The sequence below is a fragment of the Panthera onca genome, chromosome B2 (genome assembly GCF_046562875.1).
Source record: "Panthera onca isolate mPanOnc1 chromosome B2, mPanOnc1 haplotype 2, whole genome shotgun sequence".
Lineage (NCBI taxonomy): Eukaryota > Metazoa > Chordata > Mammalia > Carnivora > Felidae > Panthera > Panthera onca.
Genome location: NC_138343.1, coordinates 104,488,970 through 104,507,500, shown reverse-complemented (window position 1 = coordinate 104,507,500; position 18,531 = coordinate 104,488,970). Strand labels below are relative to the sequence as shown.

At 40.4% G+C, this 18,531-nt stretch overlaps 2 protein-coding genes across 3 annotated transcripts in view; one reads left to right on the top strand and one right to left on the bottom strand.

Annotated features, from left to right (window-relative positions):
• Window positions 1–15,410, top strand: part of TRAPPC3L (trafficking protein particle complex subunit 3L) — a 40,989-nt gene extending 25,579 nt beyond the window's left edge. For both annotated transcript variants that reach the window (XM_060616463.3, XM_078447242.2), the window contains exons 4-5: window positions 9,584–9,769; window positions 14,690–15,410. In XM_060616463.3, the coding sequence (XP_060472446.1) occupies window positions 9,584–9,769; window positions 14,690–14,809 (306 nt within the window). In that variant the 3' untranslated portion in view covers window positions 14,810–15,410. The remainder of the gene's footprint in view (window positions 1–9,583; window positions 9,770–14,689) is intronic.
• CALHM5 (calcium homeostasis modulator family member 5) lies at window positions 1,502–7,155 on the bottom strand. The gene is made up of 2 exons (XM_060616462.3): window positions 6,422–7,155; window positions 1,502–2,988 (listed from the first exon to the last, which is right to left on the bottom strand). The coding sequence occupies exons 1-2, from the start codon at window positions 6,959–6,961 to the stop codon at window positions 2,599–2,601; spliced, it is 930 nt and encodes a 309-aa protein (XP_060472445.1). The 5' UTR covers window positions 6,962–7,155; the 3' UTR covers window positions 1,502–2,598.
• Window positions 15,411–18,531: the final 3,121 nt, after the last annotated feature.

Here is an 18,531-nt window from a genome sequence, read left to right as displayed (position 1 = left end):
GGGTCTGATTCTGCATTGCTAACAGACTCCCTAGTGATGCTGATGCTGATGGTCTGAAGACAACAGTTTGAGGAGCAAGACTAGAAAAACAATCTGTTTCTAGTTTACTCAAGGCCAACCTACCCTGTGCCCTCTGCTCCCATTTTGTTCTAGGTATTAATGACAAATCATATGTTACTCCTCTCAGTTACATGTTTATTTTAAACAGAATTTAACCCACAGAAGTGTGTTCCTCTCGAAACACATTTAACCAGAAATAATTACAAATTAATCTCAGGCTTTAGTGAAGCAATTTTGGAGAGAAACGTATTCAGCATCTATCAAAGCATGCCATAGAGGACATACTGCTAAATGGAATCTAGAGGAGAAAACTACTAAGGAAAAGCTTATGTATAAGGAGAATCTTTGTTTAAATCTATGTATAATCCAGTTTGTATAAATCCAGTTTGCCTCTACTTTCTCTCCCTTAATAAATTCTTATTTTCATGTATTAGGTTTGGTGTAGGCCCTCGTATTGCTTCATAGTGCCCCAAAATTTGGTGGCTGAAAACACCAAACATTTATTTAAGCTCATGATTTTCTGGGTCAGAGATTTAGAGAGTGCCCTACCATGTCTGCAGCCTCAGAAGTGGTGGCTCAAAGTCTGAATGGCTGTAATGGCTTCTTCCTCTCCACTTGGCTGGCTTGGCCAGGCTGAGCATTACCAGAGACAAGTCATAAGATGCAACATTTCCACAATCTGGCTTCACTTCTGCTATAGTCTATTGATTCACTAAGGCCAGATTCAAGGGGAGAAGGATAAGATTCCATCTCCCAGTTAGAGCCATTGAGCCACATTTCGTTTACCATGGTTAGTTTTGATTAGAGTGAAACCCAGAAGGACCAAAGATGCAGTGAAGTTGGTTTGGTTAGAATCAACGTAAATGAAAAAAAAAAAAAAAAAAATGCTAGCTTTAAGACCTTCTTTGAAAGCTCACAGGCTCAGGAGAGCCTGCGGTTCGCATTTCTTCCCCACTCTGCCTTCAGTGACCTCACCTTGGAAACTTGAATCTGCGTCATAGAAATTGGCAAACATTTCACATCAGGGTGTTTTTTAGGAGCCATTTGTTAAATACTAATCACATACCATGTTTAAAATCCAAGTAATATATCAAATATATTACAAATATATTGCGACGCTACATCCTCCACCTTCCCCTCTCCCACTTAAACACACACACGCCTGACCCTGCTCCTCTAACTTCCCAAGGATATGTTCCAGGTCTTAACACTTATAGGGTCCTGTCTTCAATTTGGGGTAACGTTCCATGGTAATAAAGGGTTCATTCCCAGGATTGTCCAGCTAGGGAGCCAGGATTTTTAGTGATACAGAGTGCGAGCCACAGTGTAAAATGTAGTGCCTCTTTACACATCAATTCCACTCAGAGATTTAGGGAAACTTTAAAAAAAAAAAAAAAAAAAAAAAAAAAATATATATATATATATATATATATGTATGTATGTATATATGTATGTATATATGTGTGTGTGTGTTATATATATTATATACACACATATGTGTGTATATATATTTAAACTAGTGTGGGTATATAACATAGTAGAATGCAAAATTTGCATTATTTCTAATAAACATAAAACTACAAAACAGTTTTACACCAGCACTGCTTTGACAGTTTCCCCAGACCTCCAGTCAGGGCCGACTTACCCATTCAGCACAGTAGGCACTATGCCTAGAAACCACCATACTTGTAGGGGTTCCAAAAGTGTTTTTAATTTCTTTTAAAATTAGAAGAAAATGAACTTTGGGGTTGAAAAAGTATTTTAGTATATAATATTAATTTATTTGTATTTATATTAATACAGTCATAAATGTGTATGTGCATGCATATGTGTGTGTGTGCGCGCGCGCGTTTAAAGTAAAAAGGGGTCTATGGAGGCAGAAGTGCCTAGGGCCCCCAAAAGTCATAATACAGCCCTGCCTATAGGGACATGCTTTCAGAGCACAGTGGAAACATGTGAAAAGCTCTAAATTTTAAGCACCATATCCTTTCAATGTGTTATTCTTGAAAACTGCTGTCTTCAGATTCCAAGGAAATGAATTCCAAATGGTAGATTTTCATACGTCCTTGAAAGGCAGTAGAATAGATTTGCAGGACGAGGATTTCCGCTGACCGCACCACTGACCCCACTGTCTATAGCAGTCAGTTAAGAGGATCTTGGTTACTCACAAGTCACCACTTCTGCTCCCAGATGCCATGACCAATATTTATATAGAGCAGCAGACCTTCTTGCATGAGTCTCGTCAAGCCATAAAATCATAGAACTTGAAGCCACGGAGCCCCAACCCCCAACCAATGGAAGAGCACCTTTCTCGCCATCCTTGACCGTCACTCGGCATCAGTTTGAGCACATCCTGACACAGCCCTGACACATCCCGACACAGCCTTCCCTCAGGAGCTGCAACGCTGCTTCTCTTTGGGTTGTTGTCTTCAAGGAAACACTGACGGCGAGAAAACACAGAGATACACAGGTTGCTGTCGATGCAGCCGAAGATGTCAGAATGAGCCCTGAACACCGTGAGTCCGTGTGGTAGATGAACTACACGCTGTGCGCAGTACCCACAAGTACCAGTGTGGTCTCATCGTCCTCAGGGCTATGTTCCAGACCATCCTCCACCACCTTATGCAGAGTGCTGTAGTGTTGCCGACTTTGGTGGAAAGAATGCAGCTCTGAGGCAGCCTCCCAGGCCGCAAAGGTGGGCATGGGGAAGGCATCTGGCCTCTTGTTTTCAAAAAAGCACTTCAGGTTTCGCTCACTCAGCTTGTTGGCATACTCCAGGAATGTATTCTCCAACTGCTCCTTCTCCTTTTGTGCGTACGTCTTCCAAAAACTCAGCTGCAGGTGGCTGACTTTAGATCGGCAGCGAGCATAGCAAGTGGTGAGCAGAGAGAAGAAAGACGCTGAACAAATCAGGCACCATCCTAGAATCTTAGAAAGAAAGAAAGAAACAGTGAGGACATGTAGAAGCAAAGCCACTTCCCAGGGAGCCGGGATGGTATTACTGGTAAGTGTTTGCTGAGTTAACACCACAGGCATTGCTATACCTCAGTTGAAATACTTCATGTTAATTTTGTAACAGTCAAAATAAAGTTCGAGTTTACCTAATCTCTATCATCCATCCTACCCAACGTTGCCGGTATACAAAGAAATAGCCAGAAGACAGACACATGGAAAATTGCAAAAATATAAATTACCCAAGAATCAGTTAAACCAACCCCTCAAATAGCTATTAAAGGAAAGAATTCTGTGCATGTGGAAGTGTGGTCATTTGCACAAATGAGCAATTCCTCAGCCAGGAGTTTTCAGGCATTGATAAATACACATTCATGGCTAGTGACTGATTTTTCCATGTTACGTTGTTTGCAGCGAACAACAGACCCTCTCTCAGAGAAGTAGCATTACTCATTACCCATGATCAAGTGAGACAGGCATAATACAATAAGGAAACTGAAGCCAGAAGAATTGAAAAGCTGCATTAAAAAAGAAAAGAAAAGAAAAAGAACCTCAGCGTCATTCTAAACCTTCAGGATTACTGGTTCAGAATTTTGGTAATCAGAAAAAAAAAAAATTCCTGAGTAAAAACTGGTTCAGGTGGCATTTTTTTCCCTGAATTTTAAAAGCAGAACTCTAAATAGCTCGACGTACCTTCTAAACTTTTTTGTTGCTCTAATTGCATTGGTCACAATTGGAATTAATCTCATATTTGGACAACTAACAGAGCCCTTTCACAGTTTCTCTTGACGTTTTCAATGACCCTTAGTATTTCTCAGCAAATGGGCCTGTTTGAAAATAGAAGCAATAATCTGCAAATGAACCCATTCAGACCGTAACAGAACTACAAATAAGTTGCAGTGCTTTAAACCAGTGGTTCCCACACTCTGGCTCAGACTGTGGAGGCATTGTGAGGGTCTCAGACTCCACGTGAATGCCAACTCTGGAGTGGAACTAACTGGATTTAAATCTCAACCTTCCCTTTCCTACAGGTGTTCTCATTTCCTATGGGCGCCTCATTTCCTCAGTTGTAAAATGGGGGTTACCCACCTCAGAGGGGAATTTGGGGAATTGAAATGAGACAGTGTAGACATACATACGCATTCAGTATGTGTTAGCTATTATCACATGCTGCAATTTTTCGGATGTTATATATTCACGTAAAAGCATTACTGAACTCGTGGTATCTTTCTTTCGTGATTTATGAATGAGGCACAGCTTCCACCACGGTGAAAGTCTTCATATTTACCTTGAATCCCTTGTGGTTGGCTGCCTCTTCTCTTCCTCTTCTACTTTCCTCTTTCCACGCAGCCGGACATCCTGCAGGCCAGCAGACCGTCTCACCTCAGCATCTGAGCCAGTTCTGCCTGAGCTATACTATCCAATCAACTACAGACTCCTCCTTCCACACTGCATGATTTTGGTGTCACCTTGCTCTGAGTACTGAGCACTGAGCCCTCTTGTTCTTCCCCAGTTCACAGTATCCAGAATCTAAATAGACATGGTGGATGCTCTCACACCAGCCCTCAATATGTTCCATTCTTCATGAGTCTCCTCTCTCAAACCCTGGCAGTTTTCTCATTAATTTAGAACCCTTACTGTGAGTCAACAGCTTCATGCCCATTTGTGTCCTTCATCTCTACACCTTTCAGCAGCCGTCCAAGGTAGGTGTTATTACTCCCCGCTGTGAGCAAACTGGGGCTCAGAGGGGTGAAACCATTAGTTCTGGGTCACAGAGCTGGTAAGTGGTAGAGTCAGGATTCAAACCCAAGGCTAGCTAACTCTAAGACCAAGCTCTTGCCACTTGTCCACTCTAACTGCCTTAAGAATAGAAGTTAGAAAATCCAGCTGGATCTCTTCTTTCTTTGCGTCCCCCCCCCCCCATAGATAGGGAACTTTTTCCACCCCCACCCACATATCCAACTATTGGTTTGGATTCCCTGTTGCTCCTGCCTGGCTGAACCACTGTGGTCAGCAGCTGTCATTGATATAGCTCCCCTTGTCTACATCCCGTGTGCATCCTCCCGTAGAAATCAGCCCCGGGTCTTTCTCATTCTGCTGAAAAGTAAACAGGTAGTGTGCCCAGGATAAGCTATGACAGGATATTCATAATTCCTTATGCCTGTGTTTAGAGAAGAAAAGCTCACACAGTGATAAGTGTTTGGATCTGGCATGAACTGAATAGAGCCTGGTGCCTGAGGACATAAATCATAAATCGCTCATTGTATCATAACATTTGTAATTAGTACCTTCCTTCAACAAAAGAAGGAAGACATTTGGGATCCTGGAATGTTTTTATCTAAGATGAGCTTTATGCATTAAACAAAAGATTTTGTTGTGGGGCATTTTGAAGCTTATCAGCTTATGAAAAAAGTACCATGTGACTATACAGCCAACCAGCTTTGGAAAGTATGATTTTAAAACCAGACTGCCTTGATGTGTTGTTGAAAAGGCACGCCCTTGTTAAAAAAGTAAAAATATACCATTTTGAGTGCCTTTATTCTGAAACAAATAGCATTCCTGACAAATTGTGGATCTGTTTATGTACTCTTATTGGTTGTTTTGGTTTGGGGAACATAATCTTACTACTCCCAAGTAGGAATTCAGTCTTTTCCTGAGGCCAGGGCAAGGCTCCACATCTGGATTTGTGCTCACGTACCTGGACGGATGACAAGCTACTTCCCTGTGTCAATTAGGTAAAGCTACAATTTCCTTCTATTAAATAAAACCTGTAGAGCGCAAAGAGCAGAGGACCTAACCTCCCTAGAGAATACCGTCACTTTTCACTGAAGGCTATTTAAAGACTGCCACCTCCCATTTTGGACAGGAAATCTTTCTCAATCTTGACAATATTTATACGCAGAGATAACAGTTGCCAGAAATCACTTGAGGGAATCTCTACACTAATTATATTACATGCAGCTTTGAAAAATAGGAGTTCATTTGGTTCAGCTATATTTTAATAGATGAATGCTATGTGTGTTTTTCTGAGAAACCAGTTTGAAAATAATTGATAGAAGGCAGTAATTTCTAATTACAGCTCTGTCATTAATGCTCAATTATGAGTTAGCGTCATGCATTATTTACAAAGTCAACCCGGAGAGATTGTTTTAAAGCACTTAAGTATTTACATACGCATAACCCAGAGGATATTTTCTTTTTGGAAGTGGAAAAGACAATGCAATCAGCAATTTTAGGGAGCCACCAACCTCTAAAAAGCTTTCCCTGAGATTGTCTTACTGCTGCATGATGTTCCAATTTCCATTTGGTTTCAAAATGTTCTAACAAGATTCAGACTCAGCTCTGCCGGAAGTGAGTACAGACAGAATACTTTGCGCGGGGAGAAAAAGGCAAGTTTGTCCTTTCTTACCTGAGACTGGGCTTGCAGGGACAGTTTCAGTTCTTCGTTGTCCGTGGGGGCCATGCTGGTTTTGCCACAAGACACTTTGTAAAGTTCATCCCAGCATTCCTGGGGCTTGCCCTTGCAAATCAGTCCCAGGAGTCTTGAACTTTTGGTCCCGCTCATGGCACATTCATAAAAAGTCCCATTGAGCAGAGCCACAGAAAGCCACATCATTGGAGCCACCAATGAACTCAGAGTGATCTGGCCGAGGACATAGAAAAAGTGGCAGCTGTGACCTTTGGGGAAGATTTTCCTGGGATTCACACAGCAGCCGGTGAAGAGCCTCATCGCCTTGCTGTTCAGAAAGAATCCCAGGATCAGTAACACCCAAGCAGGAGCAAACAGGAAAACCAGCCCATAGACCACATTCTCAGTGCTGCAGGGACACTTAAAAGCCACCAGTGAAAAGAGACGCTCGCTCCCCACGGTCAGCAGAGCCATGAAGCTGTAGCCAATAACAGTTTTCTGGTTGAGGAAGAATTTTAAAATCCCCTGAAAAGCATCCATGTTGAAGATACACAAAGGGAAAATGCTTTGCCCTTATTTATTGGCAGAGCAGCTGCGGCAGCGGCCGAGGGTGGAGCTCCTTCTTCATTAGAAACAACAGTCCTCCTTCTCAGACTGAATTCAGCCAGATAAGGAAACAATGTCATTGCCTAGGAATGAGTATTTCCCAACCATGCTCAGATAACGCCTCCTACTGGTGAATTTTGTGCCACGGAACCGGGGCCCAAACACTGAGAATCTGAGTACATTCAGAGTGCACAGCTTCCATTTTATGTTATTTTCATATGGCTTGGACTGAGAATCAGAATTTTTTTCGGATTCTCAATCCTATAAATAATAGTCTAGGAATTTTCCAGCCGGAGGAATCAACATTAGCAGAAATGGGTCTCAGCCAATTCACTGAGAGCCAAATCTAGTCTCCAGGCCAGGAGTCTCATGATGATTTTTCCCTTGTTACTTAAGACTGCTACTTTTGCTACTTTGCCTTAAGATCTGAAAGATTCATTTTTTTGTGTCCTCTTAAACTGACTAGTGTCAGAGATTTGAGCCAAATTTTAGGATTTGGGCTACTTAAAATTTCTATGGAAAAGTTTAGGGAGCATTTGATTTTTCAGTGAAAGACAAAATGAGAAGGTCCTCATCATTTCTTTCCTAGTAACCTCTTGATTACTATCTCTGCCTTTGACCTCCTGCCCAACCCTACCCTCAACCCAAATCCATCCTCCAAGCTCACACAAAGGAGATCCTTCAAATGGAAATTCAATTCTGTCCTAACCTACTCACACCTTCGGGGCTTTATGCTACCCACAACTGATAAATACCAGTCTGCCCTGAACTTGATCATGGTATTTCCTGCCCATGACATGTTTCCTCCACCTAGAACACCTCCCACTCCCACCACAGCTGTCCACCTGGCAAATTCTCACTCAATATTCATGAGCAGAATAGCAGTTTCCTTCTCTGTATTTGCAGGATTGCTTCCTAATACAGAACACTGTACTTGCAGGACTTACACCATTGCAGTTTTTTTAATACCTTTTTACTATGAGCTCTTATAAAACAGGAACTCTATTTATGAACTTTTGTATTCTGGGCCTAAACATGGTCTCAAACACAGAATGGATGCTCATTTAATAATTTGTTTTTCAAATAGTTATTGAACTCGCATTGTGTGCTAGAAATGCAGTGTTCAGTGAGTACCTATTGAATGAATGATGAACCTTTCAGGACTTCTAACTATAAATAATTTAAGAAAATTGTTTCCATTTCTGTCCTATACTGCTCTTAATTTTAAAAATTAAATTAACTGGGGCACCTGGGTGGCTCAATTGGTTAAGCGTCTGACTCTTGATCTCAGCTCGGGTCATGATCTCACCGTTCATGGGATCGAGCCCCATGGTGGGGCTGTATGATAACAGTACAGAGCCTGCTTGGGATTCTCTCTCTCCCCCTCTCTCTACCCCTCTCCTGCTAATGCTCTCTCTCTCAAAGTATATAAATAAACCTTTTTAAAAAATTAAATAATTAAGACTCTTGAAAGAGAAGTTCACAAGTTTCCAATAATAAACTTCAAATTCCAGTGCATTTGGTGAAAAGAAAGTTCCTTGGCCCAGAAGTCAAGGGACTGAGCAATAGCATGGGCTTGGCCATGTCATTTGACTTCTCTGAATCCCAACCTGCTCACTTATGAAACTAGAGGTATAAAAGAAATAGTCTCCGGGACGCCTGCGTGGCTCAGTCAGTTGAGCGCCGACTTCAGCTCAGGTCATGATCTCGCGGTCCGTGAGTTTGAGCCCCGCATCGGGCCCCTGTGCTGACAGCTCAGAGCCCGGAGCCTGTTTCGGATTCTGTGTCTGCCTCTCTCTGACCCTCCCCCATTCATGCTCTGTCTCTCTCTGTCTCAAAAATAAATAAACGTTAAAAAAAAAAATTTAAAAAAAAAAATTAAAAAAAAAAAAAAAAAGAAATAGTCTCCAAGATTCTCTCCATCTCAACATGGTCAAAATCTGTAAGCCCTTCAATACGGCAGACTTTTTTCAGAAGTTACTTTATGACTCATTTATGTAAATCATACCACCACTATCCCTTGCTCCTTCTCAGAGACTAGTCATCCTTTGTGATATGACTTCCTCCACTTTCGAAAGCACACCCTTGAGTCTGATTGTCCCACAGCACCCTCTACTCTATCACCTTCCCATTGTGGTGGATATGTCCTGCGTCCCTTCTCGTTCAGGATCTTACCCTTTACTAGGCTCACATGACACCTATCATGCTGGGATGTTGATGACTGATATTGTAATTTCTTACCCTCCTGAAGGATATTTATTTTTGAAAAAGATTTTTTGAGAAATAATGCTTAACTCTGTTTCATAAAGCATATTGCTTCCACAGAAAACTAGTCCCTTAGGATATCCCATAAAAATAAAACCCTTTAAGACTTGTACAGGTCATAGGGTGGGTACATGCCAAAGCTGAGTGTGAACCCACACTGGCTGACTACAAACTCCACATGCTTAACCATTGTGCTGCACTGCCTGGAACAGAATATCTGGGTGCTTTGCTAATAATAGATACTTGTTCCAGACCAAGTTTTTTAGCAGATTTTTCCCCTCTTTTTATTAGGTTGCCTTTAAGATGTACCTGGGAATTACACCAAGTGTGACCTGTAACAATCCAAGCAGAACTGAATTTTCCCTGATCTTAGACAAGAATCCTCTGGTGGAGTTTGTGGAAGAGCTCCCTGCCGGGCGATCGTCTCTGTGCTACTGCAATTTACTCTGTGGGATTATCAGAGGTGCCCTGGAAATGGTAAAGCGTATCTATTTCATTGTGTTGGGTATATTCCTTATCTCGTGCTGTGTAACAGATTACCCCCAGGTACAACCGTTTAAAACAACTAATATTTATTATCTCACACAGTTTCTAAGAATCAGAAATCCCGGAAGAGTTTTGCTAGGTGGTTGTGGCTAACAGCCTTTCAGAGAGTAATACACACACGGTCCGGCTGTTGGTCCCTTCAGGGCTGCAGTCCCTGAACACTTGACTGAGGCTAGACGATCCACCTCCACGCTCACTCACGTGGCCTCACTGGCTGGCTGGCAGCTGGCTAGAGGCTTCATGAAAGTCCTTGCCACATAGGCTCCCTGGTAGATACAGTCACAACAGGTGCTGCTGGCCCTGGTACTGTGTGGGAGGACCCTACCTGAGGGTGTGTGAATAACAGGAGGCAAAGATCACTGCAGTCAATTTTGGAGGCTGGCTTCCACACCTGAATTATTCATTGACTGAACAAAGACGGTGAGGTGATTCGCATCTGTGAAAAGGCACTGAGCTCTTGGTTTGGGGAGTAGATTCCCGTGATTCATTGCTTACATACAAAAACCAAGAGCACACTGTATGTTAGCCAGTTTGACAACAAATTATAAAAAAAAAAAAAAGATATTTTAAAAATAAAAATTAATGAAGAAAGAAAAGAAATAAGAGATTTAAAAAGGCCTGAAAAATAGTTTGAAATGTAAGAATTACATTATCAAAAAAAAAGTAGCACTGACAGCAATTTTCTAGTGAATTTAATTTGTGTGGAAAAGTAAGTAAATAATTGTGCTTCCAAACAAATCTAAGTCCAGATAATTATTCAAAAAAGAAAAAAGGCATTGAGCGTACAAGGTGAATAAGACATAGTTGCTGCCCTTCAAGAGTTTCTGTCTAGTACAGGGGCACCTGGGTGGCTCAGTTGGTTGAGTGTCCGACTTCGGCTCAGGTCATGATCTTGCAGTTCGTGAGTTCCAGTCCCACGTCGGGTTCTGTGCTGACAGCTCAGAGCCTGGAGCCTACTTCAGATTCTGTGTCTCCCTCTCTCACTCTGCCCTTCCCCTGCTCATGCTGTGTGTGTCTCTCTCTCTCAAGAATAAATGAACATTAAAAAATAATAATAATAATAAAAGAGTTTCTGTCCAGTAGAGAAGTCAGATAGATGTGTAAAAAAGTGTGGATAAATGGCTAGGGGAGGACCTGGGTTGGGGTGGTTGGTAGGGCAGAGATAACTTCCTAAAGAAACTAGGATAAATAGAAGGTGAAGGCCATGGGGTAAGGGGAGCAGGGGAAAATAATGTTCCAGGTAAAAGGAATAGCATGTCCAAAGGCACAAAAAGAATGTTTCATTCAAGGAATGAGAAACTTGAATTAATTCCATAGAGATGACATGTAGATTGAGATATTGTCTCGAGTAAGGTTTCAATTCTTTACAGAGGCTTAATTTTTATTTTTTATTTTATTTTATTTTATTTTTTATATTAAATATAATTTATTGTCAAATTGGTTTCCATACAACACCCAGTGCTCATCCCAACAGGTGCCCTCCTCAATAGAGGCCTGATTTTTAAAAAGTGGCGGGGCACATTCATATGACAACCTTGGGAACAATCTAAAGATTGTTATATTGAAAGCAGCAGAGAACCATTATAGGTTTATAAAGAAGGGAATGGTATTTTGAAATTTGTGTTTTAGGAATTTTATCCCTTTGTCAACAAAGTGAAAGTATACAGGAGGAGGGTACAGTGCTGGAGGGAAGAAGAGGGCAGTTAGGAAGCTGATGATGGTAACCTCAAGAAAAACTAGAATAAAGCCCTGACAATAGGAGTGGAGAGGAGATCGATGTGAACAACATTAATAAGGCAGATTACTAACTAATTAAACTTAAAACTAGGCTATTAGTTGACTGAAAGAGATAAGATTGGGAAAAAGATTCAGGAATTATTTAAGGTTCTGAGCAACCTGTAAGATGGTTGTACTGTTAACCAAGAGAGCAAAACAAGGAGGGGTACACTGGGGGTTGGGAAAGATAAAGTGAGGAGTTCGGCTTGGAAGATTCTAGAATTGAGGTGTCTAACATACAAACAAGTGATGATATTCAATAAGCAGTTGTTTTACATGTCTGGAAGCCACAGATGTGGGCTGGAGAGTCATTGGAACTGTCAAAGGATGCCTAGGAAGTGTGTAGAGTAAGAAGGAAAAGAAGTCACAGGTGGAACCGTAGGAAGCAATAAAACATAATGAGTAAGTTGAAGAGAGAATACAAAGACTGCAAAGGATACCAAGAAGGAATAAACAGAAGTGGGAAAATACAGGGAAAGAATGGAGTCAGAAACAAAGGAGGAGAGTATTTCAAGAGGTTCCTCGAAAAATTAAAAATAGAACTACCCTACAACCCAAAAAATTGCACTACTAGGAATTTATCCAAAGGATACAAAAATGCTGATTTGAAGGGGCATGCACACCCCAATGTTTATAGCAGAACAATCAACAATAGCCAAAGTATGGAAAGAGCCTAAATGTCCATCGACTGATGAATGGATAAAGAAAATGTGGTGTGTGTGTATATATATATATATATATATATATATATATATATATATATATATAATGGAATTATATATATGTATTATATGTATTATAATGTATATATGTACATTATACATATATATACATATATGTACATATACATATGTACATATATGTATATATATATATATATATATATATAATGGAATACTACTCAGTGATGAGAAAGCATGAAATCTTGCCATTTGCAACAATGTGGATGGAACTAGAGTGTATTATGCTAAGTGGATAAGTCAGTCAGAGAAAGAGAAATATATGATTTCACTTGTATGTGGAATTTGAGAAACTCAACAGTTAACATAGGGGAAGGGAAAGAAAAATAAGATAAAAACAGAGAGAGAGAGAGCAATACAGAGAACAAACTGAGGTTTGCTGGGGGGTGTGAGGGGTTAAATGGTGACAGGCATTAATGAGGGCACTTTTCAGGATGAGCACTGGGTGTCATGTGTAAGAGATTAATCACTGGGTTCTATTCCTGAAGCCAAGACTACACTGTATGTTAACTAACATGGATATAAATTTAAAAAAAGAAGAAGAGGGAGTGATTCCCAAGATCAAGGACAGCAGAGATGCTAAGTAAAACAAGACCTGAAAAATATTCACAACATGTAGGAAGGAAAAGGTCAGGAAGGACCTTAGTGGGATGAGAACCTGAAGGAAGAAGACAATCTGTCAAACATTCTTGATCAAGGGCAACTTAGAAAGAGGTAACAGTCCACAAAGTCTAGTTTTTCCAGAAGCTGAGCTTTTAAAAGTGGTGAGACCAGAGAGTAGCCAAAGATTAGACATGATAATGAGGCATGCATATAATTTTCAATTATCTGTCATAATTAGAGGAAGGATATAATAACAGGTAATCCAAAAGAGTAAAACAATAGCCATAATGTATTATTCACACAGACCTTCCATGCTCTGTCCTACCAATTTTTTAGGCTTGCCCTATAATCAAGAAATCAAGAAAGAGGAAGGGAGATATTCTGGGAGCTTACAGACAAAGGGAGGAACCATAAAACAAAGGCAAAAATAAGATAAATAATTCTCCAGTTTTCACGGACAACATTTGATTCTATATGCTATTTGACAAATAGCTATCAGGCCTCATGTGGCCTCATGTATCCAAATAGCTTCAACATAGCCTCCTTGCTCATTTTAACTGACTTTCTGACAAATTTTGACAAAGACAAAAAAGATCTTATTGGGGGAAAATGAGGGTGAACATAGCTTCTATATTAAGATCTTATTGGGGGAAAATGAGGGGAAAATATAGAAGAAATATAGCTTCTATATTTCAATTGCCTACTAGACCCAGGCTTTTTCACTTATTATTTGTTTTACCAAGTACTTTTGCTTTTATCTTATTTATCACAAGGACTTAAAATAGCTGAACAGATACTCTGTGAAGGATAGTTGGTCAGCAATATGATGCTCTTATGTGAATACATTTTAATGAATAGACAAGTAAGCCCTGTGGGATCACTTCAATGTATGGAAAGTGGGAAATTCTTTTTTTTTTTTTTTTTTTAAATTATTTTTTTTTTCAACGTTTTTTATTTATTTTTGGGACAGAGAGAGACAGAGCATGAACGGGGGAGGGGCAGAGAGAGAGGGAGACACAGAATCGGAAACAGGCTCCAGGCTCCGAGCCATCAGCCCAGAGCCCGACGCGGGGCTCGAACTCACGGACCGCGAGATCGTGACCTGGCTGAAGTCGGACGCTTAACCGACTACGCCACCCAGGCGCCCCGGGAAATTCTTTATGGTAGAAAAGAAGGGCTGGATATCAAATATTCATGTCTGTAATTTCAATCTTTAATTTTATATTTATAATTTATTTAGTTGATACTTTTTCAAAGCTCTCAAAGTCGTGATTGCTACATGTTGTTAGCACAAGTGATGCTATTTGGCTGATGACAGAATGATTGATAGCAAGTTCGTTGCAAAGAAATCATTTAAGAATCCATTTATCCTTGGAAGTTCTGCTTGACAAGGCACATTGGGTCAAGGCTATAGATGAGCTCTGCACTGTGAGCAAAAGTGGGCCCATGTCCCTTGACTTGCCCCGGAATCCCCCAGGTTGGGCGTGGCCTGGACCACCCTTCTCTCTGCAGGCTCACACCACAGAGCTGACCCACAGCCAGATCATCTCTGGAGGACACACAGTAAAGGGCCCTTCATCCATGGAGCAAACTCTTTTTTTTATCATTCCATAAGTAAAGTGAGCCCCTTATTGGTTATAGAAAGCTGAAAAAAAAATTTAGAGAGTTTTTTTTAATTTTTTAAACCTAAATGATGCGTGCCTGTTTTGTTTTGTTTTTTTCTCTTTCCTAGGTTCATTTGGCTGCTGATGTTACATTCTTGCAAGACACACTGAAAGGCGACCGTGTGACAGAAATAGGAATAACATTTCTGAAAAAGCTAGATGAGAAAAAATACAGACGGAAAAAATGAAGAATTGCATGCAAAACGCCACAGGGTGGCCATTTGAGGAGTTAATATTATCTAAACACATATAGCCATAGAAATTTTGAATTGTTTAATAATAGCATGGGATTTAAAAGGCTTCTATATCCACCAGAAATTTGAAGTGCAGGGCACTAGGAGTTAAAGCTGTTTTCTTTCTTTGTTTATAAATCACACATTTTTAATCTTATGTCCATAAGATTACATCTACAAATAACTCTTCGTAAGATGGGATACATGAATTTCACATATCATATAGTTTGTCCTAACAGAGTCTATTGATTTCATTTACTTGTGGCAATGGAAAAAAATCACAACCAGCTACTCAGTATATCTACCCATTCTCATTGGAAAAATAGATGAAATGATACAATATAGAGTTCACTATATAGAGATAATTTCTAGATACTGTATAGAAACAGTGCCATTTATAATACCTTTCCATCTTTTTGAGAAACTATGAATACGATTTCTCTCATATATTGGCTTCGTTAATCACTTTAGCCTCCCAAAGTTGCTCTCTCTTGATTTATAAATACCAAGGCAAGCTGTTTATTTGGACGTTAATTTTAAAATATTTTTAAATAGCATTTAATTTTAATTAATTTAATTTTTAGATAGTATTAACCACATTTCTTCCTTTTCTCATGAAATATTGCTGATAGTCAAGCCAGAAAATCTCTAAAATGAGAGGTCAATAATGTTTTTTTCAAAGTACTTTCTTACCCCAAAGCTTATTAAGTGAGAAATTTTGCTGTCATTTTTATCCCCTAAACACCTTACAAAGCATACTTTGTGCCCAGAACATATTTAAAATTCAAAATGTACTGGATTAAATACACAATAATCATTACCAGACCATCAGCATACAGGTAGCCTTTATGGCGGTCCGGGATCTAGTGGGATCTTCAGAGAACTGAAATTACAAGTAAGCTATAATTAGTATGGGCCCATCCGTTAAAACTGGTGTAAGTGATATGAGAGTGGTAGACTTCAATTGGACTCGGGAGCCTGAAGACACTATCCCTCCAGCCTAAAGACACTAGTCGCTTTCTAGTGGATTCAGGTGATCCTAATTAGTGGCTGATCTTGGGAAAGGCACATAGTCTCTCAGGCACACTCTCTCTCATCTATAAAATGGCACGGTTGGACATGATAAATATCTTAAATTATATAAATGAGTTTGAATGGCATCAAGAACCACTCTAGGGCCCCTGAGTGGCTCAGTCGGTTAAGCATCTGACTCTAGATTTCGGCTCAGGTCTCACGGTGTGTGTTTGAGCTGACAGCATGGGGCCTGCTTGGGATTCTGTCTCCCTCTTTCTCTGCCACTGTCCCCCTCGCTCTCTAGCTCTCTCTCTCAAAATAAATTAAAAAAATAACAATAAGCTTAAAGAAAGAAATATTTTTAGAAGAACCACTGAAATTCCACATTTTTGGACTTTAGAAGACGATGAGGAATTTCTTTGTTCCCTGCCTACCCAGCTGTCTCTTCAAAAGGACATTGAAGTGGGTATTAGGATCAAATAGAGTCCCTGGGGCAGCTGTAGCGACCATGGAAGGAACTTCAAACCAGTTCCACAGACGACCAGGAATAGAATCTGGAAGAAGATTACCTGACATCAGAAGGGATATCACAGTGCCACGTATTTTAAACTGATGCCTCCAGAAGAATGTTTGCAATCCATCCCAAAGCTTCTTTTGGGGATGTTTCCATCTTCTGTTCAGTTTCCTCTTTCTCCTTTATAGTACACTCACCTCTCCAGGAACCCAAAGTACCCATGTCTAAGGGCCTCTCTCTTCAATCAGCACTCAAGTACACTTCCATGCTCTGCAGTATTCTCTTGTCTACACTTTCCTCTCCTCTCCCAACCCAGCCATCCAAACTCCCTGGGGCCGCTGTCTTCATTACCCACCCACCTGAAGACAGCTGATTCTGATACTCTGATGCTGAGTGTTAGAACGGGTGATGGTTTCAGGATGAGTTTTGTTCTCTGTTCTTTGTTTTCCCTTACCTTAGAGAGGGAGACCAGCCTTTTGGATTGAATTTATGGTACAAACAGTGACCTATATCACCAAGAGAAAAGACTGTTCAGTAGTCCCCTCCACCTTATCCCCAGGGGATATGTTCCAAGACCCCAAATGGATGCCTGAAGCCACTGATAGTACTGAGCCCTATATATATACATATCTGTGATAAGGTTTAATATATAAATTAGGCACTGTGAGATATTTATAACAATAATGATAAAACAATGATAGCAATGTACTATAATAAAAGTTGTGTAAATGTGGGCTTTCTCTTTCTCAAAATATCTTAGTGTGCTGTACTCACCCTTCCTCCTGTGATGCCGTGAGATGATAAAATGCCTATGTGATGAGATGCAGGCATTGTGACCTGGTGTTAGGCTACTATGGGTCTCTGACCAGAACTCAAAAGAGGTATCATCTGCTTCCGGACTGAGGTTGACTAATGAAAGCAAAACCACAGGTGGGGAGAGACCACTGTATTCAGTAAGAACTCCATCCTGAAGAATGGGAGAATCTAAAAAATGCTGTTCATGAGAATTAGAGCCACATAGACACATTTTCGAATAGCCACATTCAAAAAGTGAAAAGGAGCAGGGAACACTAATTTTAATAATATACTTTTTTTAGACTAATTATCCAAAATATTATTTCAACAGTCAATATAAAAAGTATTGACGGGGCGCCTGGGTGGCTCAGTCGGTTAAGCGGCCGACTTCGGCTCAGGTCATGATCTTGAGGTCCGTGGGTTCGAGCCCCACGTTGGGCTCTGTGCTGACCACTCAGAGCCTGGAGCCTGTTTCAGATTCTGTGTCTCCCTCTCTCTCTGACCCTCCCCCATTCATGCTCTGTCTTTCTCTGTCTCAAAAATAAATAAAACATTAAAAAAAATTTAAAAAATTATTGAGACCACTTACATCCTTTTAAAAAGTGTCTTTGAACTCTATATTTTACACTTTTAGCACATCTCAATTCAATGGTAAATTTTCAAAGCTTACAGTGAAATGTAGTCCTACCAAAACAGTAAAATTGTGTTTAATAACTTCAATTTTTTTTTAATTTAAATGAACTAAAATTAAATTAAACTTAAAAATTCATTTCCTCAGTCACACTAGTCACATTTTAAGTGTTCAGTAGCCATATGTGGCTAGTGGCTACTCTAATATACAGCACAAGTCTACAATTCCCAGTCACAGACCTGTAGGGTCTCCTTGACCTTCGACACAAAGTATTAATGGGGAGGATCCAAGTTCGTAGAGAGGGAGAAAGGAGACAGAAAGAAAAAGGTCTTTCTCAGAGACCATCAGAGATCAATGAAATGCTTAGTGGTGATCCATAAAAACAGAGAGGCTTCTAGGTAAAGATTTCACACTAAGGAAAAGGTGCACACCATCCTCTGAGTTCCAAGTGTATTTTCACCCCCTTTGTGTGAAGTTGTCTTTCTTTCTTTTTCTGTCTTTCTTTCTTCCGAAAGAGAGAGAACGCAAGTGAGAGAGCATCAGAGAAAGAAGCCGAGGAGGGGCAGAGACAGAGAGAGACAGAAAGAGAGAGGGAGAGAGAGAGAAAAGCAGGGCTCACCCAAAGTGGGGCACAAGCTCACCTGATGTGGGACCCAAACTCACAAACCATGAGATAGTGACCTGAGCCAAAGTCGGATGCTTAACGCCTGAGCCACCCAGGTG

Bases quoted from the DNA above. Each gene is read 5' to 3' on its own strand.
- CALHM5 (XM_060616462.3), bottom strand. From the start codon at position 6,961: ATGGATGCTTTTCAGGGGATTTTAAAATTCTTCCTCAACCAGAAAACT. The intron at 2,989-6,421 runs GTAAGAAAGGAC...TTTCTTTCTAAG, and splicing joins CCCTGCAAGCCCAGTCTCAG to ATTCTAGGATGGTGCCTGAT.